The 25,680-nt window shown below is 54.7% G+C and overlaps 1 protein-coding gene across 3 annotated transcripts in view; it reads left to right on the top strand.

Moving 5' to 3' along the window:
• Positions 1–25,680, top strand: part of ARHGAP39 (Rho GTPase activating protein 39) — a 156,876-nt gene that overhangs the window by 106,582 nt on the left and 24,614 nt on the right. For all 3 annotated transcript variants that reach the window (XM_058276213.2, XM_058276212.2, XM_071208090.1), the window contains 3 exons: positions 703–780; positions 11,767–13,054; positions 14,980–15,541. In XM_058276213.2, the coding sequence (XP_058132196.1) occupies positions 703–780; positions 11,767–13,054; positions 14,980–15,541 (1,928 nt within the window). The remainder of the gene's footprint in view (positions 1–702; positions 781–11,766; positions 13,055–14,979; positions 15,542–25,680) is intronic.

The raw sequence follows: 25,680 nt of genomic DNA, 5'->3' as shown, positions 1-25,680 counted from the left end.
GCGGCCGCGCTTGTTCGTGCGCTGCCCAGCCCGGGAGGGGCTCGTCCCCGCCACTTTCTCAGCCGCCAGGGCCCGGTGAGCAGTGTGGCGAGGGAGGTGGGGATGGTCGCCTGCCATCCTCCCTCCTGGCTGGGAGCAGAGCCGTAGGAAAGCAGGGCACACGCCCACCCGCTGCCCCTCGGGCTGGCTCAGGGCGAGCAGCCGCGTCTGCGCCACTCCCGGGAGCTCAGAGGCAGCTCTGGATGGAGCAGAGGCACGTGTGGCTAGGCAGGGGTGTGCGGCCTGGGCTAGTCTGCCTCCAATCGCCCCGGGAGCTGTGCTGGCATCCCCACTCTGCGCGCCCCAGAGGCCCTGGTGCGGGGCCGAGGCCTGCAGCGCCTGTGCTGCCTAGCTGGCGAGCTCAGCCAACTCCAGGGCGACCCGTCGGAGCGCGGTGGGGCGTGGGGGCAGGTCTCAGGCCCAAAGCCCCAGGCGGGCCTCGTCGCCCGGCTGCCCAGGGCTGTGCCCCTGGCCGGGCCCAGTCCCCTGCTGGGGCGGTTCTCGTCCCCATCGCTGTGCCTGTGGCCTGACATAGGAGCGGCCAGGGCCCTGGCTCCGGGCAGGGCCCGTTCCCAGGAAGTAGGAAACGAGGGCACCGCACATCTGGGAGGGCATGAGCCCGTCCCGCGTCCCACGCCTTGCTCTCTTCTCGCTGCCTTTCAGCTCTCCACCCCCAGGAGCCCTCGAGGACTGCGAGGTGCACCAGGACCACGCCGCCGACGGCCCACTGCGCCACTACAGGTAGGGCTCCAGGCCTCGGGTGGGCACGGCCCCTCGCACTGCGCCCTGGCCACTGGGGTTTGTGGTGGGTGGTCTGGAAAGTGGGGCCTCCTGCCCGCCCTCCTGGGCTGGCCTGCGGGCCACGTCTCGGGGTTCACCCCCACCTCCGTGACCCACTCCAGCCCTGTGCCCTCGCACACACCCTCACAGCACCCATCTGCACGACTCAGGTGCACGTGGACATGCGCACGCCCTCTCACACTTGCAGAATCGCTTTCTTACGCGTGCTCGCACACCGCTACACAGCCTTGCACGCACACACTCGCACATGCTCACCCTAAGCCCCAGGCCCTCAGTGCCTCCACCTGCAGACACGGAGGCCTCAGCTGCCTCTGCCTGGCTCGCTCCCTCCTCCCCTCTCTGCACTGCCCTGTATCCCCAGATGCCTGTGAGATGAGGCGAAGCGGTGGGGAGGGAGCGCGCAGAGGAGGGCGCCGGGCGGGCTTTGTGAGGCTGGGGACCCCACACCACGGCTTGCTGCTGCTTTCCAGTGGAGCGTCACTGGGGCCTCGGAAGTGGTTTGCCATCTTCCTCTTCCCAGGCCAGGGTCCTGGGATGCCCTGGGATGCCCTCGGTGGGAGGTCCTGGGAAGTCCTGGTACATTCTGGAAGGTCCTGGGAGGTTCTGGGAAGTTCTGGGAAGTCCTGAAAGAGCAGCGCAGACGAGGCGGGGTGGGAAGGCCTGCCACATGCATGGAGGCACTGAGCTGCTCTCCACCCCCTGCCCTGTGCATCCCCTCCCCTCCCTGCACATTGCCTGGTACAGCCCCACTGTGCGCTCCCACTTGAGCCCCCCCGCCACTTCCTGCCGCAGTCTGGCTTCCCTGTGGGCTGGCCGGTCATGGTGCTGCGTGGTGGCCGCAGAGAACCTTGCGTCTCTGGGGTGACAGGAACCCTTGGGGCCCGAAGCGCCCAGCATGGCCGCTGAAGCCCCTGGGCTCGCCCCGAGCGGCTGCCGGTCTCCACCAGGCACTGGCCACCGCGAGCAGCTCCAGGCTGCACCAGGCACGTGCACAGGGCCCAGAGCGAGGCAGTGGGCGGCACGGGCGCTGGCTCCCTCCTCGCGGGCGCTCTGCCCCCGGTCAGCTTTCCAGTCCCGTCGGTGGGCGGCTCCCACTGCAGCCCCCTCTGGGCGTTGTTCCCCCTGACGTCCCCCTCAGCCAGGCCCCGCCACCCTGGGAGCTGCCCTGGAGCACAGTGTCCTCCCCCTCCAGGTGCCCCGAAACCCGCCTCTGCAGCAGAGCCTGCTGCTGGGCCCGAGATGCCCTGGTGCAGCCTCCTGCCCCCCTGGCCCTGACCTGCCACGCCTCAGCCTTCGGCTTCCTTGCTGCCTGCTTCTCGCCGGCCCCTGCTGCAGACCAGCTCGTCTGCCTGCGCTTAACCTCCCTCAGAACACGCGTGGTACGGCAGGCTACGCGCTTGCAGCAAGCCTGGCACCATGTAAAGCCGAGCGTTAGAAATACTGTTTGGGGGCCAGCGGCTTCCCTGGGACAGCAGCAGCCCGCCAGCCTCACTCTATGCTCTAGAACATTCCACCCTCTCCAGGCCTCTGTGCAGGAGCCCCTGGAGGAAGGCCGGCGTTGCCGTGCCCCAGGTCCCACCCCCACAGCAGTGCACCCCTTTTCCCGCAGCCTCCTCTTGGCCAGGGTCTGCTCTGGGCTGGGCCTGCCTCACTGACCGGAGGGCGGCCTTGCTGGCAGCCCTGGGGGCGAGGAGATGCACGTCGGTCACAGAAGAGTCAGGACGGCAGGGAGCAAAGAGCCGGTGGCCACGGTGCACCCCACTGCGCCCCTCCCACGCGGGCCCCAGGCCCCAGCCACTGCCCGTGGAGGCCCGGGACGGCCCTGCCACCTGCCCCGCGCGCAGGTGTGGGCAGAGGAGGCGCGCTGGCCAGGGTTGCAGAGGCCGTGGGGAGTCAAGCCAAAACCGCAGTCGGAGTCGGGCTTGCAGACCGCAGGCTCTCCTGGGACAGCAGTTTCGCTGCAGCAAAGGGAGCGGATCACTTGGAAAGTGGGAGCTGTCTCGGGCTTCTAGGGACGGCAAACAGTTTTCAGGTGTGGACAGGAAGTTCACTGCGCCCTACCTGCTGGGTGAGGGTCGTCTGTCTTACAGGGTGGGTTTGGGGCAGGAGGCCCTTATTTTATGTCGGGTCAAAGGTAACAAGTTAGGGGCTCTAGTGGGCGTCTAGCCAGGCCTGCGGTGGGGATTTCAGATCTCAGAAGATGCCGAGGGGACCCGAGGGAGCTCAGGCAGGACGCGGGTGCACCCCCGGGCTCTCTGCAGGTTCAGCATTAGCGTTGGCCGAAGGGAAGGGGCTTCGGCCACTCGGCCCTGGGTCTGCGGGATGCTGGACAGCAGGCAGCCCTCGGGAAACCGCACTGCCCCAAGCAGGCGCTCTGTGCCGCGTCCCTGCCTGCCCGGACGTGGGCCGCGGGGGTGGGCTCAGGCCTCTCGCGGGCCCTGCAGCTGCGTGGCTCGCTGCCCCTGCTCTGCCGGCCACGCCCCCTGACCGCCTCCCACAGCTGCGGCCCCCCTTCCAGCCTGCTCCGCCCATGCCGCCCAGGGGTGGCCCTGGCTGCCCCCAGGGTCGGCTCGGGAGGGGGTGGGCGTGGGGGTGTGGCTCCCGGGGGGGGGGGGGGCGTCCTCCAGAGGGCTGAGGACGGCCTGGGGTGACCCACAGGAGGAGCTCAGCCGGGCCTGAAGGGCCCAGCCGCGAGGGGCCGCGGCTCTGCTCTGCCTCCTGTGCGAGGAGGTGGCCGTGGGTGGAGGCTGCGGTCCGATCCCCGCCCGCCCCCCCGCCCTCAGGGAGCTGGTGCAGCCACCAGGGCAGGGTCCCTGAGCTGGGTTGGGGCACCCCCTGCAGGCCCCCGCAGCCCCCCCGTGGCCCCCGCGCGCCCCCCACCTGCTCTGGTTAAGCTCCCGTCTGGGTCTGGACTGGACCCACAGGTCCAGGAGCAGGGGCTGCACTTCTGGGCTTCGAGCAGGTGGTTTCAGGAAGGAAGAGCCGCCCTGGTTGGCCTCGTGCGGCCCCAGCCCTGCAGGGCGCCCAGCATGGCTGCCTCGCCTCCCCCACCCTCCTGCTGGGCCTGGGCCGGGTGGCAGGGCCCAGAGGTCCGTGGACCTGTGCTTCTGCTCGCCCTTCTGCACCTTGTGCAGCGTCGGGGGCAGGAGCTGAGCTGGGCGTTGGCACCGCAGGCCACACAGCACCCAGGTGCACCTCCGGCCTGCGTGCGGAGCCTCCTCTGGCAGCTCCGCGTGTCCATGTGTCCTGAATACGGATGCGGGCATGGGGGTGGTGGGCGCCCTGTCCCCATGGAGTCAGCAAGCCCGACTTGCGGCGTTTTGGGGCCATGGGGGTAACCTCCGCTCTGTAGATGCACATGTACAGCGGCAGGGGCTGGCAGGGGACAGCCGACCCCAGCAGCCTCCCTGGGGGCCCTCCCCAGCCGCAGCCCTTCTCCTGCCTGCTTCTCCCTGCCTCAGCCTTCACCCCGGCCACCCCGCGTGGGCCCCTCCATGGTTCCCGGCTCTGGCACCCCAGCTCCAGCGCAGGCCTGGCGCATAGCTGAGCGGGCATTGGTGGAACATGTGAAGATAAGCACTGCTGTTTCCTGTGCTTCCTGTGTGTTGGTTCTCAGCCACGAACTTCATCACACGCCCGTGGTGGTGTCTGACCTCCACAATAACTGAGGAGGAAGCGGAGCCAGAGAGGCCGAGTGACTCTGGAGAGCATGTGTGGGAGCCCGCCAGGTGGGTGTGGGCCAGCACCGCGGCCCCCAGCCATGGCCAACGCAGGGGCTGCTCCCTCCCCACCAGCAACAGGTACACAAAGGCACAGGGCGAACTGGGGGCCTAAAAGGCATGCAGCTAGTGAGACTCTGCAACAGGGAGTCGGCCACACTGCCCGTCCCTTGCCAGGGCCAGCTAACACGTCCCGAGGGCACGGCGGCAGGCCGTGTGCAGACCACCCCGCTCCCACCCTTAAAACGGGACAAGGAGGCAGAAAGCAAACGGTTGAAAAAGACTGTGCCATGCAAGGACCAACCAAAATAGAGCTGGTGTGGAAATAATTTGTGTTATTCACACCAAGTAGACAATGAGGAAAACTATTTCTAGAGATAAAGTGGAACATTGCACGCATATGAGGTCAAATCAACAGGAAGCTATAACAGTCCTAAATTTCTATGCATCTAATAATATAGCTGTAAAATATAAGCCAAAAGTTAATCAAATTAAAAGAAGAAATAGACAAATCACAATAGTTTTTTAAGAAGCAGTATTAGGGAAGCGGTTGTGGCTCAACTGATAGAGCATCTACCTACTATATAGGAGGTCTAGGGTTCAAACCCAGTGCCTCCTGACCCATGTAGTGAGCTGGCCCACGTGCAGTGCTGCTGTGTGCAAGGAATGCCGTGCCACGCAGGGGTGTCCCCTGTGTAGGGGAGCCCCATACGCAAGGAGTGTGCCCCACAAGGAGAGCCACTCCTTGTGAAAAAAGCCCAGCCTACCCAAGAGTGGCGCTGCACACATGGAGAGCTGATGCAGCAAGATGATGCAACAAAACAACAGTTTCCTGTGCCGTATGACAAGACTGCAAGCAGACACAGAAGAACACAGAGCGAATGGACAGAGAGAGCAGACAATGGGGGGCAGGGGGAGAGAAGTAATAAATCTTTAAAAAAAAAAAAAAACAGCAGCAGCAGTATTATTGGGATATATCCACATACCATACAACCTATCCAAGACCATTGATTTTTTTTATACTCCTCTTTAACTGGTAGAACAAGCAGACAAAAAACAGCAAGGATATGAATTTGAATGACATTAAATAAACTAACTTGACCTAATTGGTATATAAACATATTACACAAAAGTTCTACAGAATACAAATTCTTTTCAACTGCAAATAGAACATTTACAAAAATAAATCTTTGTTATAAGGAAAGTGAAAAAATGTCAATGATTTTTAAGTTGTACAAAGTAAGTTTCCTGACCACATTAGAATTAAAATAGAAATCAATAATAGGAAGAAGAAAAAGAAAAAAAAACCACACCTATAAAACCCCCAAATGTTTAGGCAACGTGCTTCTAAATAACCCAATGGGTCGAAGTGGAAATAACAACAAAAATTAGAAATAATTTTTAACTAATTTCTAGTGAGAATATGACATATCAAAACTTAGGGAATGCAGCTCAAGGAGGGTTTTCAGAAAAGTTTATTTTCATAAAGGAAGGTTGAAAATCAGTCATCTAAACTATTTCAGGAAACTGAAAAAGAACAGGTTAAACAAAATCAAAGCCATAAATTGACTCTTTGAACAATAGCAACTGATAAGTTTCAAAAAAGTTGAGAGAAGAGTCAGAGGAGTCTGGCGGTCATCAGTATGGAAAAGGGCCTCAGGGCGGCCCTGTCGGACCCTGCACGCCAGGCCCCGCCCACCGCCTCACATCCCCGGGGGGCATGGGCCGGTCCTCGCCCGACGGTGGACTTGCCCTCCCCGCGCACACGGTGGGCCCGCTCTGCTGGCCAGGGAGGCCTCCGTCCAGACCTTGGCTTCCAGGGCTCTGTCCAGGAATCGTTCCTCCTTCACTTTGTCCTGTCTCCGTCTCTTTGACGGCTGTGGTTCTGCTCGCACAATTTTCACAAAAACCTGGTTTGCTTGTGTGCAGATTCCTCCTGGATGACGACTGCTGTAATCCTGACTTCTGCTGGAAGGCTGGCTGGATCCTCATTCTGCTAAACCCTTGCAGGCCCTGTGCTCTGGAGACTCACTTCCCAGAAGCCCAAGGGCCCTGAGGGAGGCACTTCTGGCCTAGGCTCAGAGCACTGTCTTGATAGCTGAGCATGTTCTGGATTATTCATTGCTGGGTTCCTTGTGCTCAGCAGTTCACTCCTCAGTTTATCTCTTTCCTCATGCATCTCACTGTACGCTGCCTAAGAAACCAGGCTGCACCTCTACACCTAGCTTGGAGATGGCCTCAGCTAAACATCCAAGTTCCTCGCCTGCAAGTTCTGCCTTTAATCTGACATCAGAACAGTTTTTTTTCTAAATTTTCTGCTACTTTGTAACAAGGATCACCTTTCCTCCATTTTCCAGTATCATATTCATCATTTCCTTCTGAGGCTTCCCCAGAAGTACCTTTAACATCCATATTTCTACCAACATTCTGTTCATGACAGTTATATATTCTCTGAGATGACATAACCTTTCTCTATAGCTCTCACTCATTTTTGAGCACTCACAGTTCTTCCAGTCTCTATCCATTACCCAATTCTAAGGCCCCTTCCACATTTTTAGGTATTTGTAATAGCAGCACCACACTTTCTGGTACCAAAAACTGTTTTAGTTTCTTGGCCACTAAAACAAATACTATGCAATGGGTTGCGTTCATCATTTCAGTCATTATTTGAGCATTTTCATTATTTCGATAATAATAAACAAGAAACAAACAAGAAAATTCTTTACCTTTCAATCTCCCTCTTCCCCTGCTTTACATACCAGCTATTTCTGGCTATTCTTGCACAATTATTCGTTTATTTATTAAGCAGTTTTTTATTGAGACAGATTCACATACCATACGATCTATCCAAAGAGTGTAATTAATGGCTTTTGGTATAATCACAATGTTGTGCATGCATCACCACAGAAAATTTTAAAACCATTTCATTACTCCAAAAAGAAAAGAGCACCACTTAGAGCCTCTAAAAATAAATCTAAGCAAATTTAATTATAAATTACATTGGGAGACAGATTATTGGAGCTCATTCATTAACATTGAATTCACAGCTAAATGCAGATAATTCACGCCTGAGCAAATTTTCTAACATGCGTATTTCCTCCATAAGATAGATCATAGCCTTCTTGCTCTTAGGAACATTAGATAGCACTTCAGTGCTATGGGGGCTATTTTAAACAGAGAAACCACTAACAAAAAGCACAAAAATACAAAAAATGTAGCTCTGAATGTACTGCGGAGACCCTTGTTTAGTGTGGGAGCTGAAATGAGGAAGGGCACCCCCTGCCCGGCCTCAGCTGTGAGTGCATTTCGGGCAACGCAGGTATTTTGCTGCTCTGAACATGTTTGGAAATGACTTCGAAAGGACCACAAATAGTTTTTGGGTTAAAAATAAATTTGAGTGTGTAGGTGAATCCACAAATATGGAATCCACGAATGAGGATCAGCTGTAATGCCAATCTTACAAAAAGACTTCTTCCAGATAATACAAAAAGAAAACAAAATTTCCAAATCATTTTATGAGTACAGTATGACCCTGATACTGAAAACTGACAAGGACATTACAAGAAAAGAAAATTACAACTCAGTATCTTTCATGAACATAGATGCAAAAATCCTAAACAAAAGATTAGCAAAACAAATCTAGTCATATGAAATGGTAATATAGCATGCAAACTGGGGCTTATTGCAGGAATACAAAGGAAGTATGGGGTTCAAAATCGGTATAACTTGCCACATTGACCAAATGAAAGTAAAACTTATGTTCTCAATTGGTGCAGATAAAGCATTTGATAAAACTTAGCACCCATAGATAAAAAATCAGCAAACTAGGGTTAAAAAGGAACTTCCTTAATAAATTTTTTAAAAAAACCAAAAAACTAGAATAGACATAATACTTACATGAAACATGGAGTGCTTTCTTTAAGACAAGGATGTCTATGGTCGTAATTTCTACTCAGCATTGAACCTGAAGACCTGGCAGTGCAATAAGGTAAGAAAAGTGATGGAAAAGAATAAAGTTTGGAAAGGAAGAAAATCACACTGTCATCGTTGTTGGATAACATTAATGAATATGTTAAAAAAAAATCCAAACAAATCTACAGATAAACCATCAGAATTAGTAAATGAACTTATGAAGATTACCAGATACAAGGTCAATATACAAAAAATTGCTTTCTATATATAAGCAATCAACAATTAGAAAATGTCATTTGTTTTAAAAATATCATTTATAGTCATATCAAAAATATTAGATCCCAAGGAATAAATCTAACAAAAGATGTGCAAAGTTTTTAGACTGAAAACTCTAAAGTGTTGCTGAGAACAATTAAAGAAAATCCATGTAAATGGAGGGAGACCCCTGTTGGTGGATTGGAAAACTCAATATAAGCATGTCGTTTCTCCCCATATGCACATATAAATGCAAAGGACCATGGAATATTTACACGATCAAGACTTCTTATAAAGCTACAGGATTAAAACAGTGGCTCAAGGATGGACAAGTAAAACAATGAAACAGAGAGTCCAAAACACACCACCTGATTTATGACAAACTACTTTAAGGAAACAATGCTGGGAATATTAGGAAAAGATGGACCTCCACTCCTGTTCCACTTTTTTTTAATCCACATGTACTATGAACAGTTATATGGCAAACAAATTAGGAAACCTGGATGAAATGGACACATTCCTTGAAATGTATGAATTACCTAATCCAAGAAGAAACAGAAAATCTCAACAGACCTTTAAGAAGTAAAGAGAATGAATCAATACTCAGTAGCCTCCCAACAAATAAAACACTAGGACTGGGTGGGGTGTCACTGCTGAGTTGTACCAAACATAAAAATAATTTAACACCAATGCTTCTCAAACTTCCAAAAAATAGAAGCAGATGAGTTACTTTCTACCCCAGTCTATGAGCCCAACATTGCCCTGATATCAAAGCAGATAAAGACAGCAAATGAAAGGAAAATTACAGACCAGTAATCCTTATGAGTATAGAAGCAAAATCCTCAACAAAATATCAATAGATTGAATCCACTAGTACATTAAAAGGATTATACACCATAACCAAGTAAGATTTATTCCAGGAATGCAAGGATGGTTCAGTTTAAGAAAACCAAGTAATATACCACATTGATTTTAAAAACCACACAATCATCTCGATTAAATCAGAAAAGGCATTTAACAAAATTCAACATTGTTTCATGATAAAAACACTCAGAAAACTAGGAACAGAAGGGAACTTTGGCAAGCGTTTATGAAAAGCCCACAGCAAGTCTTGTACTCTGTGATGAAAGACTGGAAGCTTCCCCCTAAGGTCAGAAACGAAGCAGGGATGTCGCCGCCTGAGTCAGCCTGACTGGTGGAGGTTCTGGGCAGAGGAATTAGGGGGGAGAAAGAAACGGCATCCAAATGGAAAGCAGTGAGTCGAGTTACCCCCATTAGCAGATGGCATGGCCCTATCCCTGGAAAATCCTGAGGAACCCACAAGAAAGCTCCCAGGACTACGACACGAATTCACACGACATCAGCTGGCACGCAGAGGTCCACAGGCTGCACCACCCGCTGGGTGGTTTGAGACTGTGTGGGCCCCTAGAAGAGCACGTCCTCGGAGCCAGCCCGTGCCATGGTGTGGGCTCCTGCAGGAGGCCTGCGATGAAACCACTTCGGTGACGGGCCTGGCTAGATTGCCCTGCTGAGGCGTGGCCTGGGCTCGGTCTTGATCCTCTGACCAGCATCCTTTATAGATGGGCGGACACCGAGTGGGACAGGCCCTCGGAGAGGAGAGCTCCCAGAAGCCGAGACAAAGCTGCGGGCAGCAGAGGAGCAGGAGCGGCCAGGCACTGGCACAGCCTCCTACCGCGTCCAGGGCTCGTCGCCACCAGACAGGGCCGGGAGGAGAGCTGCTGGCCTCCGGCAGCCAGCCTGGACGTCGCCCCGTGGCGCAACCCCTGGACAGCGTGGCCTCCAAGCTGCCACGCCCTGAGCCAGGTCTCAGGAGCTCACCTGAGGCACCCCAGGGCGGATGCTCGCAGGCTCCTGCGCCATCCCCTGCTTTGCCAGGCCTGGGGGGCCAGGGAGAGGTCTTGAGTGTGTGTGCAGGTGTGCTGGGGGACCCGAACACTGGGTGGGGACGCGGCTCGGGCCAGCGCGGCCTCCAGCGTCGCCTGTGCCTACGTGCGCTCGGCCGACTCGTGGGTGGTCGTTTCACTTCCCCAGAGGCTGCACGGCGGCGTGCCGGGCCAGGTTGGCCTACAGCGTGGTTTGTTACCTTACGAGCTTGCAGTTCGGAGGCTGGGAGACGTCCAGATCAAGGCCCTGGGCAGCGCGCTCTCCCCGGAGGCCGCCCGCTGCTGGAGAGCCTGGCCTCCTGGCACGGGGAGCCAGCCTCTGGCTTCTCCAGCTCCGCTCCCAGCGTCGGCTGCTCCGCCCGTGGCTCTGCCTCCGGGGTTAGCTGATTTCAGCTTCTGGCTTCCAGGACTGTGAGCCCCTGGGTCTCCTCTGTGCCTGTGGCTGCCCCGTAAGCCACGCCCTACCACGGTGGCCGATAGTCACATCTGGAGGAGCGGAGGAGCCTAAGAACGTGCTTGCCGGGGCCCACAAAAGCCTTGAGCTGCGCAGTCAATACCTGCGTGTCCCCAGGCGGGGACCCAGGGGGTGCCCTCGCACACCGTGCCTTCAGGCCAGAGGCGCTCGGTGCTATACCTGCACCCTGTTCCCACGCTCGTCTCCCTGCACCGTGGAGTGCTGAGCCTGTGGCGGGGACAGAAACGAGGCTAGAGGAGGCTGCGTGCCCGGGCGAGGTCGCCTCTCCATCTCGGGAACCCCAAAACCATCAGTGCCTGAGGGTGCATTCACCTGGCCTGGGGTGGGCAGGGCTGTCGTGGGAGCCCCTTGGCTGGATGGGGCGGTAGTCTGGTGGGCTCTGTGCACGGTCAGGAAACGCGGCCCTTCCAGGCCCGCCCTGTGCCGTGCTCCCCTGCGGCTCCCCCGGGGCTGGGGTACGGGGCCTCTGACCCGGGCGGGGGCCGGGTGAGGGCCTCATGGGGAGATGCAGCGGGTGGGGGGGGGGTGGCTTCGGCCAGGAGCCCGGCTGGGTCGGTCGGGGGCTGCTGGGTGTCCAGGGCGCGGTCCAGCGCTGACAGGGCCCGCGGGGGCGGGGGACCGCGGGGCGCAGGCGTCAGCGCCCGTTTTCCTTCCTTGCCAGGACCTCCTCCTTGCGGTGGAGCTCGGGCACCAGGGAGCGGACGCTCATCAAGGTGCCCGACCGGGAGCCGGGCTTCCTCGCCCCCCAGGGCAACGGCTGCCCCCTGGACGGCCAGCTGGGGGGCCGCTCCCGGAGGCCGTCGGGCGGCCAGCACTCACCCGGCCTGCAGACCTTCGCCCCCGATGCGGACGCGGCCGTCTTCTTCTCCGAGAGGAAGGCCTCGCCTTTCCTGCGCAGAGCCGAGCTCGGGGCACCCTGCTCGCCGCTGCAGGCCCCGCCCCGCCGGCCCTCCGGCGACTCGCAGCCCCCCTCCCCACGCTATGCCTACGAGCCCCCGCTGTACGAGGAGCCGCCCGTGGAGCTGCAGGCGCCCATCTACGACGAGCCGCCCGTGGACATGCAGTACGAGGCCAGCGGCAGCTACAGGGCCGGCTCGCCGCAGGTGTCGCCGGGGCGCAGGCCGCCCTTCCTGCCGTCACCGCGGCAGGCCTCGCCATACCAGCAGCTGGTGCTCACCAGGCAGAAGGGCCCCGAGCGCTTCCTGAGCCTTGAGTACAGCCCCGCGGGCAAGGAGTACGTGCGGCAGCTGGTGTACGTGGAGCAGGCCAGCCCCCGGCTGCGCGCCGCCCCGCGCCACAAGCTCGCCAGCCCGGGTGCCTGCCCGCCGCAGCCCGGCACCTGCCTGGGGCGGGACCCACGCCTAGAGGCCCGCTCGGGGGACTACAGCAGCATGGAGGGCCCGCCGCCCACGCCGCCGCCCGCCCCCCAGGACGACGCCATGTCCTGGTGCAGCCAGCAGGACACCCTGGCTGCTGTGGGCTACTCGCCCGGCTCCCGCAAGAGGAAGAGCCGCAAGCCGGCCCTGGTCCAGGACCCTAGCGCCTCGTCCACGGACAGCTCGGGCGGCCGTGACCTGCTGGGCGGGCAGCTCCTGGCTGAGACGCAGCCCGCGGAGGCCGCGGGGCCCCGGGGCGCGGCCGAGCCCTTCCTGGCGCAGGCGCGGCTGGCCTGGGAGGCACAGCAGGCGCACCACCACCTGCGGCAGCGGGGCAGCTGGGACGCGCAGAAGGATGGCTCGGGCTACGAGAGCGACGGGGCCGTGCCGCCACCCATGCCGGGGCCTGTGGTGCGGGCCTTCAGCGAGGACGAGGCGCTGGCGCAGCCCGACGGCCGGCACTGGCGCAGGGGCACCTTCGAGAAGCTGGGCTTCCCCCAGGCGCTGCTGGAGAAGAGCGTGTCTGTGCAGAGCAGCCTGGCCTCACCCGAGCCACACCTGCACCCCTCCCAGGTGAGTCCTTCGGTGGGCGGCAGTGGCCCCACGCCCCGGTTCCCGCCCCGCCCCAGGCCGGCCGCCTGCCCCTCGCCCACTGCAGACTTGTACGAGTCCAAGGCCTGGCTCCTGGCATCCACCCGGGGCCACGCAGCAGCGGAGGGCTGGGCAGAGCTGGGCTGAGTGCAAGCTGGGGCACCCCGGGGGGCAGGGGCAGGGGGCAGGGGCCCACAGCCCCCTCTGGGCAGCGAGCTTCAGTCGCCTCCAGTCAGGAGTCTGTCTGTGCTCGTGGCCTGGACCGCCCTGGGCCACCAGGCTGCGCAGACAGGGCCGAAGGAAGCAGCGCCGGGCAGACTCGGCCTGGCACGGCTGTGGGCCTGCTCAAGGGTGCGCTCCCGGGAAGGGCGCCTGCAAGCCCGAGACGCCACCCTGCAGAGGTCAGGAGGGGCCTGCGCTGGGCGCGTCAACAGGCGAGGTGAGGCCCGGAAGAACCGCGGGCGGTGGGCACGGCCTCATCTGCCTCTTGGTGCCGTCAGCAGAGGCGCCGCGGCCCCGCCTGCGCTGCGGCTCCCCCTTTCCAGCACCTGGAGGCCCTGGGGACCAGGCTCTCTGCTGGACCGTCCTGAGCCGCGAGGCCGCCAGCGCCCGCGGCCCCTTGCACCAGCGCTGGCCATGGCTTTGTTCTCGGGCATTTTGGATCTACCAGCAGGGGGGGTGGGCTTCAGGCAGGCCCTGGGGCCCCTCGTGCCTGACTACAGGCCCCTCTGGCAGCACCTTCCTGTGAGGCTCCACGCCTGGGGCCGCGGGAGGCAGCGAGGGGTGGCAGGGTGGGGCCCGAGGCCAGGGGCCCTCCCTGGACGCTGCTCTGGTCCAAGGGGGCACGCCCTGGGGTCTTCCGGGAATCAGGATGGCGGAAGGCCACTACTCGCTCCGCGGAGCCAGTGCAGCTCCACGTGCAGGCGGCCGGGCGAGGGCCTGGGGGAGGAAGGAGATGGTGGCAGCGGTGCGGGCTCGGGGCGCGGTCTGGCGCACTGACGCGGTTGTCCTGCTGCCTCCTCGCGGTGCTCCCTCTGGCTGCTCCGCTGAGCCGCTCAGCCAGGCACGCGGTGGACTCAGCAGGGAAGAGCGCAGTCTGCGGGCCAGGGGCCGCGCCCACGGGGCTCGTCCACATCTGGAGGGGTCACCTCCACAGCAGGGGCCACACCCGCAGGGGACACATCCAGGAGGGGTCACGTCCGTGGGGGCTGCGCCCACAGGGCTCATCCACACCCAGAGGGTCACCTCCACACCAGGACCGCGTCCATTCCGGGGTGTCCCCTCCCCACCGAGGCGCCACGTCCCAGGGCTCTGGTGCGGGAGAACAGCAGGAGGCCAGCTGGCTGGCAGGGGTGGGGCCAGCACCACCCCCCCCCACCCCCCCGGTGCCTCCTGCAGAGCTGCGTCCTCGAAGCTGGAGCTCAGGCCTCCCTCAGGGCTCTGCCCCCGGCCCAAGGCCTCGTGCTCGGGGGCAGCTGTGCTGCTGGTGTGCGCCCAGGGCCCGTTAGGAGGGCAGCGTCGCTGGGGCCTCCCCAGCTCAGGTTGGGCCCAGGCACAGGACAACGGGGTGAGGGCGGGCAGTGCACGGGCTTAGCACCCAGGCACCCAGGCCCCGCTGCGGGTGGAGGTGGAGGCCGAGCCCCTCCACATGAGGGCCAGGGCCTGGGAAGGGCCATGGGGCACAGCCTGGGCTCGCCAGTCCTGCTGGCCCCTCCCTCCCCTTGTCCGCGGGCGCCCTGGCCGCTGCCCCCCGAGCCCCCAGCCCATCCTTGTGGTGGCGCCCCCGCCTGCCCCGGACCAGGAGTCTCCTCAGCAGTGTCCGGCAGCCCCGGCTCCCGCTCACCGGGCTGTGTCCAGCCGGCCCGGCAGCGCCGTCTGCACCCCTGACAGCCCCCTCGTCCCCCCAGTCTGAGGACCTCGGCGCCTGCGCCCAGTTTGAGAGCAGCCGTCAGAACCGCGCCCTGATGCCCAGCGCCAGCTGCGTCTTTCCCACCTTCACGCTGCGCAAGCCATCCTCGGAGACGGACATCGAGAACTGGGCATCCAAGCACTTCAACAAGCACACGCAGGGCCTCTTCCGGCGCAAGGTGTCCATCGCCAACATGCTGGCTTGGAGCAGCGAGTCCATCAAGAAGCCCATGATCGTGACCAGCGACCGGCACGTCAAGAAGGAGGCCTGCGAGGTCTTCAAGCTGATCCAGATGTACATGGGCGACCGGCGCGCCAAGGCCGACCAGCTGCACGTGGCGCTGGAGATCGCCACCAAGGGCTGGAGCGCGCAGGGCCTGCGGGACGAGCTCTACATCCAGCTGTGCCGGCAGACCACGGAGAACTTCCGCCTCGAGAGCCTGGCGCGCGGCTGGGAGCTCATGGCCATCTGCCTGGCCTTCTTCCCGCCCACGCCCAAGTTCCACTCCTACCTGGAGGGCTACATCTACCGGCACATGGACCCGGGCAACGACACCCGAGGTAAGCCGCCTGCTGCCCAGCTCCTCCGGCTGCAGGGGTTCTGGGGAGCCGCAGGCGCGCGGGGTCCTCAGGGAGCAGAGGGGCAGATGCTTGGGGTCCTGAGAGCAGAGCGGCAGGCACGCAGGGGGTCCTCAGAGTCAAGCGGCAGGTGCACAGGGTCCTGAGAGCGGCGGGGCAGCAGGCGCGCCGGGGTCCCCGGGGAGCAAGCGGCAGGCACACAGGGGTCTTTAGAGCAGAGTGGCAGGTGGGTGGGGTCCTCGGAGCGGAGCAGCAGGTGTGTGGGGTCCTCGGAGCAGAGGGGCAGGTGGGCGGGGTCCTCGGAGCAGAGCGGCATCCTCTCCTGGCCGAGGCTCGTGGTTCTGCAGGTCCCAGGGCCCTGGCCAGCAGGCACCCTCTCCCTCTGGTGGGCTTGGCCTGCCTCCCCACCACACCCACCTGGCCCCCTGCCCTCCCCTACACGGTGGGACAGAGCAGCCAGGCCCCTCGCTCAAGGCACTTGCCTGCGGCTACAGGGCTGGCTGCCCCGGGCCAGCTCAGCGGGTCCCTGGGAGGAGCACGGCGCCCTGACCCATGACAGGGAAGCCTCAGTGCCGCCGACGGCTCGGGGTCAGAGGTCGGGGCAGCTCGCCCGGCCCCGCTGGCCCTGGGCTCCCAGCAGGGAGCACACCTCCATCCGTCTGAGCCTGGCTCGGCCTGTGTTGGTCCAGGGTTGTGGTTGTGTCAGGTGGTCCTGCAGCTGACCAGGTGCCCCGGCGCCTGCCGCCCCAGCCTGCGGCTGTACGTGCACACCCGCCTGGGCGCCCGCCGCCAGGCACAGACTCAGGTGCAGCTGCTCCAAGGAGTGAGCATCTGCCCCCACTTGGCCTCACTGGTCCTTGTCCCTGGACAGTGGGAGGGGCGGGGGTCCCGAGGGTTTACGGGGGCACAGTGCAAGCCACGGTCACGGCTGCAGAGCTGTGGGGTCCTCAGGGGAGGGCTGTCTGGCAGGGGGACCTCGGAAGTGATGAGGTTTTGGCCCAGATGTGCAGTTCTCAACACAGGTAGCAGGTGCAGCAGACGAGCGCCCCCCAGGCGCCATCCTCGGCCCAGGTGCGCATGGCCCGCCCCAGGTGGGCTGGCCGGGGCCGCTGGACAGGTGCCTAGGAGTCCTGCTGTGCCGGGGCTTCCGCGAACCCGGAGTCCTCAGGCCTGTCCAGGAGTAAGTGGGCTCCCGGGTGCGACCCTGTTGGCTCGAGTTCACCTGGGCCACCTCCAGAGGGGCCCCGAGATGGGGTAGCCACACGCTAGAGGCTGCAGAGCCAGGCGTGACTTGCAGCCACGGGCAGGCGCTCGGAAATGCTTGAGTGTGGAGAATGGAGCGAGCAGATGAACAGACGAGGTGGGCAGCCCAGCGGACTCCCTGTTCCACAGAGATTTGCTTGGCCTCTGCCCTAATGCCTGCTCCAGTGGGTCTTGGCCTTCACGTGGGCGTGAGTCTGGGGTGCAGCCCTGAGCAGCTGTGGCACCGAGGCCCCGGAGAAGGCCTGCGGGGTTGCGGACAACCCGTGGTCTGGGGTCACGGAAGGGCCTGGGCTTGGTGCCCCTGCTGGCGGGTGGCCCGCATGCCCCCTGCGGCACCTGAGCTTAATCCGCAGCACGGGGCATCCCGATAGCCAGGTGCTGGCCCTCAGCTCCTCAGAGGGCCTGGTCCTCCAAGCCCACCGCTGTCTGAGGAGCCGTGGGTCCTGCCCGGGCGCCCCACGTGGTCCAGGACGGGTGCCGGCTGCTGCTGAGGAGGCAGGCGCAGGCCGAGCTGGCTCCCGTGCGCAGCCCCCACCCGGCCACCCCATCTGCCTCGGCCTCCCACCTCGGCCAGCAGTGCCCCTGTGATGTGGCCCCCGGAACCCAGAGCACCACGTTGCGTGGAGCTCCTGCTGAACTAACAGCGAGTGATTTACAAAAGGCAGAAGCCCCCGAAGACAGAACGGAAGGCGAGAACAGTGTTCCAGGACGGGGGGAAGCACGTGGACGCGCAGTAGGAACCTGACATGGCAGTCCAGAGGATCCGAACCAGACAGCCCAAGGCGAGAAGCTAGGGAAGGTGGCAAATCCTTAGAACGTCGGTGATGGGTGGAGCCAGCTTCCTGCAGCAATGGGAAAAGACTGGCTGAAAACTTGTGCTAGGGACAAAGCAGCCATAGTGGGTGGATGAGAACACAGATTCCAAATCCAGATCATCTGGATTCAAATCCCAGTGGCAGTATCAAGATGGACCACATTCTCGGCCTTAAACCAAGAAGTGTCAAAAAGGTTCAAGGCTGGGGAAGCAGACTTGGCCCAGTGGATAGGGCATCCATCTACCACATGGTAGGTCCATGGGTCAAACCCCGGGCCTCCTTGACCCGTGTGGAGCTGACCCATGCACAGTGCTGATGCGCACAAGGAGTACTGTGACACAGGGGTGTCCCCCGTGTAGGGGAGCCCCACGCGCAAGGAGTGCACCCTGTAAGGAGAACCGCCCAGCGCGAAAGAAAGTGCAGCCTGCCCAAGAATGGTGCCTCACACACGGAGAGCTGACACAGCAAGATGACGCAACAAAAAGAAACACAGATTACCAGTGCGGCTGATAAGAATAGAAGCAGTCACAGAAGAACACACAGTGAATGGACACAGAGAGCAGACAATGGGGGGGGGGGAATAAGTAAATAAATAAATAAAATTTTAAAAATCTTTTAAAAAACGTTCAAAACTGTAACTCATGGACATGTGTTCTCTGATTACAATGGAATTAAATTGGGAATGAACAACACAAAGACAACTGGAAAACTTCCAAATACTTGAAAACTAAAAATCATACTACTAAAATAGTCTATGACTTAAACAAAAAGGAATATTAAGATGCAGTTTTAATGAAAGAAAATGAAAACAAACATTAAAATTTATAGGATGTAGCCACAGTAGTTCTTGGAGAGAAATTTATACCACTTAGATGCCTGTATTAGAAAAGATCTCAAGTCAGTGTTCTCAGCTTCTACTGTAGGAAATTTAAAAGGAAAAAGAAAAAAGAGCTAATTTTACCACAAGTAAACAAAAGAAAGAATGAAGATCAGAGTAGTAACCAATGAAAGAAAAAAACAGGAAAACACTAGAGAAGAAAAATCAGGGAAATAAGCTGAGTCTTGAGAAGGTCAATAAAATTGATAAACCTCTCATCAGATTGGGACAAAAAGAAGACGTAACTTACCAATATCAGGAATGGAAAATAATATCACTGCAGAGTCTATAAAAATTTAAAACATAGTAAGGGAATATTATGAGCAATGTCAAGTCAATAAATTTGATAATTTATATGAAATTCTTTGAAAGACACAAACTATCAAAGGTCACTCAAGAAGTAATAGATAACTTGAATAGACCTCTTTAAAGAAATTAGATTTGTACTTTTAAAAACTTTCTACAAAGAAAATTCCAGATCCAAATGGCTTCACTGGTGAATTCTACCAAACATTTAATTGTTTGTACATCAATTTTACACACATTCACCTAGAAAACTGAAGTGGTTAGGAGCATATCACAATTCATTCTATACCAAAACTGGAAAAAGACATTACAGGAAAAGGAAAGTATAGACTAGTATGCCTGATGAGCATAGATAGAAAAATTATTAGCAGTGTTAGCAAATTGAGCCCAGCAACAGCGTGCTGGGCTCTTGCCTGAAGGGACCGCATCGTGTCCCCGACGAGGCCGTGTCCTTGCCCTGGTCTGCTCTCCTGTGGGTGTGGACCCGTCCTAAACAGGACCTTTCCAAATGGTACTTCAGTTAAGGTTTGGTCTGACGGCATCAGGCTGGACTCTAGTCTGGATGGTTGGAATCCTTTATGGACAGAGGAAGTGTCAGATAGAGAGAAGCCTCAGGGAACAGCCAGGAGCTGAAGTCAGCGGCACCGGAGGCTCCGGGAGAAGACACCACCGTGTGCACTGCCGCGTGACGCAGAGGCCAAGGACCTCCGGAGCCAGCCCGAGTGCCGCAGGCTCCGGGGCGAGAAATCGCCTTGCTTCGAGGTGGCTGGCTGGAAAGCCTGGCCCCCTCCTAGGCTCAAGACTGTGAGCCAATAACTTCCCACAGTTTAAGCCAACCCACTGTGTGGTATTCATTTTAGCAGCCAGGAAACTAAAACATTGACCAGTGGGGTTTATCCGAGGAATACAAGGTTGGTTTAGCATTCAAAATTCAATCAATATAATTCACCATCTCAACAGGGTACAAAAACCACGGGATCATCTCTGTAGATGCAGACAAAGCTTTTGACAAAATCTAACATTCATTCCTGATTAAAACCCCAAACAAACTAGTAATAGAAGGGTGCTTCCTCAGCCTTACAAAGGGCATATATAAAAACCCGACAGATGACGTCATACTTCGTGGTGAAAGACCGAATGCTTTCCCCCTAAAACCAGGAGCAAGGCTGACCTCTCACCCCTGCATCTGTTCAGCATCATACCAGAGGCTCTCACCAGTGGATTAAATCAAGGGGAAAAAATAGAAGGCATACAGGTTGGGAAGGAAGTGTATAATTGTTTTTATTTACATATAACATGATCCTCTAGAAAATCATGTGGAATCTACAAAAAAATCTACTAGAACTAATAAGTTTAGCAGGATTGCAAGATATAAGACCAGTATAGGGGAGCGGATATAGCTCAAGTGGTTGAGCACCTGCTTCCCACATACGAGATCCTTGTTCAATCCCCAGTGCTTCCAAAAAAAATGTAGGACATTATGTTGAGTGAAGCAAGCCAGATACAAAAGGACAAGTACTGTATGGCTGCACTACTAGGAACCAAATATATTGTGTAACGTATTATATGATTCAAAAAAATTTTTATAGGTATCCAGTACACTTAATTCAGAAGTGTATGTTTTTATTCAACTGTGTTTTCTTTTTAGTTTTTGTTTATATTTTCAATTATTATATGTACAAAATAAAATTTAAAAAAGGGAAAAACAAAATAAAATAAAAATGGATCAATACATAAAAATTAATTTCAGTATACTAGCAACAAACAACTGAAAGTTGGTGTTTTTTAAAATACTATTTATGGTAGCATTAAAAAATATGATATACTAGGGATAAACCCGACAAAGATTAGTAAGAACTTTACACTGAAAACTATAAAACATTGCTGAAAGAAATTTAAAAAGACCTAAGTAAATGGAAACATGCCATGTTTGTGAGTCAGAAACTTTGTTGTTAAGATGTCAGTTCTATCCAAGTTGATCTATAGATTCAATCCTAATCACAATCCCAATAGGCTTTTTTCTTTTTTTAGAATTTGACAGGTTAATTCTAAAATGCATAGTAAATGCAAAGGATCTATAATAGCCAAAACACGCTTGAAAAGGAAAAACAAATTTGGAAGGCCAATACTATCTCATTTCTTTTTATTTTATTGCCTTTTTTTTAAAGATACATAGATCACAAAAAATGTTACATTAAAAAATATGAGGTTCCCATATACCCCCCACCCCACCCCACCCCTCCCACATCAACAACCTCTTTCATCATTGTGGCACATTCATTTCATTTGGTGAATACATTTTGGAGCACTGCTGTACCGCATTGATTACGGCTTACATTATAGTTTACACTTTCCCCCAGTCCATTCAGTGGGTTATGGCAGGATATAATGGTCAACATCTGTGCCTGCAGTATCCTTTAGTACAACTCCAAGTCCCAAAAATGCCCCCACATCACCTCTCTTCTTCCCTCTCCCTGCCCTCAGCAACTAACTGCAGCCACTTTCTCCACATCAATGCTACATTTCTTCCATTGCTAGTCACAATTCTATAGTAGAATACCAGTAAGTCCACTCTAATCCATATTTTATTCCTCCATCTTTTGGACCCTGGGATGGTGATGTCCACTCCACTTCTATATTGAGAGGGGGCTTAGATCCCACATGGCTGATGGATGGGATTCTCCTGTTGCAGTTGTAGGCACTCTGGGCTCCCTGGCGTGGTGGTTGACCATCTTCACCTCCCTGTTAGCTGCCCTGGGTAAGTCCAACGAACTGGAGAGTAGGAGTCTACCTGATTTCAAGACTTGTTATAAAGCTAGTGAGAGTGTGGTATTGTCATGAAGTAGACAAGTAGATCAGCAGAACTGAACAGACTCAGAAACAAACACAAACATATGCCTAACTGGTTTTCCACAGAGGTGCAGAGGCAATTCAATGAAGAAAGGATAGTCTTTTCACCAAATGCTGCCGGGGCAATTGAAGATATCCCTATGTTTACAAAAAAAAAGAAAAAAATCCATCTATACTTTGCATTATGTACAGAAAGTAAATCAAATTGATCATAGATCTACATATAAAACCTAAAGCTATAAAACTTCCAGAGCAAAACGTAAGAGAAAACCTTTGCCTCCTTGGGTTAGGGAAAGATTTTTTTAGGCACTGCACCAAAATTATTATCTACAAAAGAAAAAAGTTGATATAACTGGATATCATGAAAATTAAATCTCCGTCTCTTCAAAAGACACTGTTAAGAAAATGAATATACAAGCCAGTTATAGGCAAGCAAGGGGTGAAACTGGAACGATCTACAAGGCAATGGATTCAAGTTGGAGGCATGAGTATGACTCTGTATTGAGCTTGATACAGATAAGGGTACTATAGAAATGCTTGTAGACGTGTACATACACAGCCCAGCACACAGACACGTATGTCCTTCCTGTCAGCTGAAAGGGCCTGGAAGCAAGTGGCTCTCAGCAGCAGTGAGCACCCCCAGCACCTGCTCTAGGTTTCTAACACCACTCTTCATCGAAAGGAACCAGGGATCCGTGGAGAAATGGCTGTTTGTGTGGCAGTTTGAAATTATTTTATGAATCCCAAAAAGGGAGAGATTATGCCTGTAAACTAATCTTCTCTGGGTGTGGTACCCTTTGCATTAAATGCAGCTGAGGGGCCTTGATTAGTTTACTGGATAGGATGGAGTTAGGGCTTTTGATTGGGCTTAGGTTGAATCCCAACCCCCTTCCTGGGTCTGATATAAATGGACACATAAACAAAGGAAGAGAGAGCTCTGCCATTTTTGATCCAGCCATGTGACAGAAAGGAGAGGCTCAAGCAGCTGAGGTCCTCGGGAGAGATGAGCATTTTTCTGATGGCTTACAGCTGAAATTAGGAAGAGGGGAGAAGAGCTGAGACAGATACAGGAGGCCTGGAAGGAAACAAGCCCTATGCCAGGAGAGGACTACAGGATCACTCAAGCACAAAACCCCAAGAGGCCGGGCCCACGGGGCAGCTCAAGAGGAAGAGTGAGCGCGGAGCGGAGGCGGAGAGCTGGGCAGAGATGGCGGCCCTCTTGCTTCTCCTCGCGCAGCTTGCCCGCGTCGACGGGGGCTGACGGTGAGAGGGCATCTCGGATGGTGCCTCGGTTTGGACTTTTCATGGCCTTGGAACTGTAAGCCCCAGGCGAGTCTCCTTTAAAAAGGCCTACAGATGTCTGGTATTTGCATCAGCAGCCCTTTGGCAAACTAAAACTGCTGGTTCCAGGACCGAGGCAGGAAATGCACAAGATGAGCCTAGAGCCAGGAAGCCCAGAAGCCCCTGATCTGCGCCTGGGCGGAAAGTGGTGCAGGCGTGTCCGCAGGCTGGAGAGGCCAGCGGGAAGAGCGCCCAGTGGCCAGAACTGGAGGAATCTGAGCAACAAAATAAAGTCATTGGATTATAGCCCAAAGCACAAAATACCCAAATGGACATAAATGATTAAATATTGTGAATAAATAGGGGTAATAGACAAATTTCTCATGCAGAAGAAATCCAGGTAATTTACGGAGCTACTCCACTCTCAGGAGGGGAAGCATAACTTCCCACTCCTCAAATTTGGGCAGAGTTACTTACAGTGGAGTAATTTACGATGGAGAACCTGACAAACATGACCTCAGCCACACAGGACAGCGTGCGCCCTGACAGTCTGTGGTGGAAATGTCAGTTCTTCTCTGCGGCCTCAGAACTCAGCTCCATCCAGCCATGAGGTGAACATCAGGGAATCCTGACTAAAGGGCGTTCTCCAGAATATCTGAACAGAACTCCTCAAAACTGTGTGAAGAGTCAAATCCATGAGATGTTCAGAAGTTAAAGAATGGTGATACTAAATACCACAGAATTGCACTCTTTAAAGGGGCAAATTTTTGGTTTGTGAAGCATATCTCAGTGTTTTTTGAAAAAGAATTGTCAAAGTCATCAAAAACAAGGAAAGTCTGATAAACTGTCACAGCCAAGAGGAGTGTAAGGATCATGACCACTAAAATAATATGGGATCTTGGAACAAAAAGTAAGGAAATCAGAATGAAGTATGGGCTTCTGTTACTAATGTAGCATTATTGTTTCATTAATTATGATAAGTGTACTATACTACATATAAGATTTTAAAAACTAGGGGCAACTAGATATGTGGTATATAGGAACTCTGTACTATCTTTATAACTTTTTTGTGAATTTACAAATATTCTAAATCAAAAGTTTATTACAAAAAAAAAGCCACAGACAAGGAAAAGATACATGCAAAGCACATATCTGATAAAGGACTTGTATCCAGAACAATTTTTTTCAAACCCCAAAATTCAATAATAAAAATTCAATCCACCTAAATTTTTTTTATGGCAAAAGATTTGAACACATACTTTACCAAAGGAGATACATGGATGGCAAAAAAAAAAAAAAAAAAAAATTACGTGAAAAAATGAACAACATCTTTAGTCATTAGGGAAATGCAAATTAAAACCATAGTGAGATAGAGCCACTAACATATTGGAAGGTCTGAAGTTAAAAAGACTGATCATAACAAGTTTGGGAAAGATGTGAAGCAGCTGGAACCCCCTGCAGGGAATATAAAATGGTACAATCACTGTGGAAAACAGTTTGGCAGTTTCTTAAAAAAGTGAAACGTAAACCTACCTTATGATCCCACCATGCCACTCCTAGATATTTATCCAAGAGAATTGAAAACGTTAATTGTGGCTTTAACTGCTACAGTTTTTGCATTCAAAACCAAAAGCATCAGGTAAAGAACTTGTGGTATATTCATACAGTGGAATACTGCTCAGCAAAAAAAAGAAGTATACATATAGGGAAGCGGACTTGGCCCAGTGGTTAGGGCATCCGTCTACCACATGAGGGGTCTGCGGTTCAAACCCCGGGCCTCCTTGACCCGTGTCGAGCTGGCCCATGCGCAGTGCTGATGCACACAAGGAGTGCCCTGCCACGCAGGAGTGTCCCCCGCGTAGGGGAGCCCCACGCACAAGGAGTGTGCCCCGTAAGGAGAGCTGCCCAGCACGAAAGAAAGTGCAGCCTGCCCAGGAATGGCGCTGTACACATGGAGAGCTAACACAGCAAGATGACTCAACAAAAAGAAACAGATTCCCATGCTGCTGACAACAACAGAAGCGGACAAAGACGATGACGCAGCAAATAGACACAGAGAACAGACAACTGGGGTGGGGGGGGAGGGAGTGAAAGAAAGAAATAAATAAATCTAAAAAAAAAATCATACATATACCACAAAAAACTGGGCAACAAAAGAAAAAAATAGATAAATTCAACTTCATCAAAACTTATAGCTTTTGTGCATCAAAAGGCATTATCAAAAAGCAAAAGACAACCTACAGAATGGGAGAAAATAGTTGCAAATAATATATCTGAGTTTAACGTCCAGAATATATAAAAATCTCCAACTCAACAACAAAAAGACAACCCAATTAAAAAATGGATGTGGTGGTTTAGAGCTATGTTCTTGAACGTTATCCACTCCTGTAGATGTGAACCCATTGTAAATAGGACCTTTTGATGGAGTTACTTCAGTTAAGGTGTGGCCCAACTCAAAAAGAATGGGTCTTAATCCTATTACTGGAGTCCTTTATAGACAAAATGAAATTCAGACAGAGAGAAAAGCCAGAGGAAATAACCAGAAGGTGGAGGTGGGCAGAACCTGGAAGAAAAGGGAGAGGCCAGTGGAGGCTGCCATGTGCACTACCTTTTTTTTTTTTCCTTTCTTTCTGTTCTTTTTTTTTTTTAAGATTTAATTTTCTTTCTTTCTTTTCCCTTCCTTCCCCCTCACCCCGCCCCAGTTGTCTGTTCTCTGTGTTCATTTGCTG

The sequence above is a fragment of the Dasypus novemcinctus genome, chromosome 14 (assembly GCF_030445035.2).
Source record: "Dasypus novemcinctus isolate mDasNov1 chromosome 14, mDasNov1.1.hap2, whole genome shotgun sequence".
NCBI lineage: Eukaryota > Metazoa > Chordata > Mammalia > Cingulata > Dasypodidae > Dasypus > Dasypus novemcinctus.
This window is presented reverse-complemented; position numbering and strand designations above follow the sequence as displayed.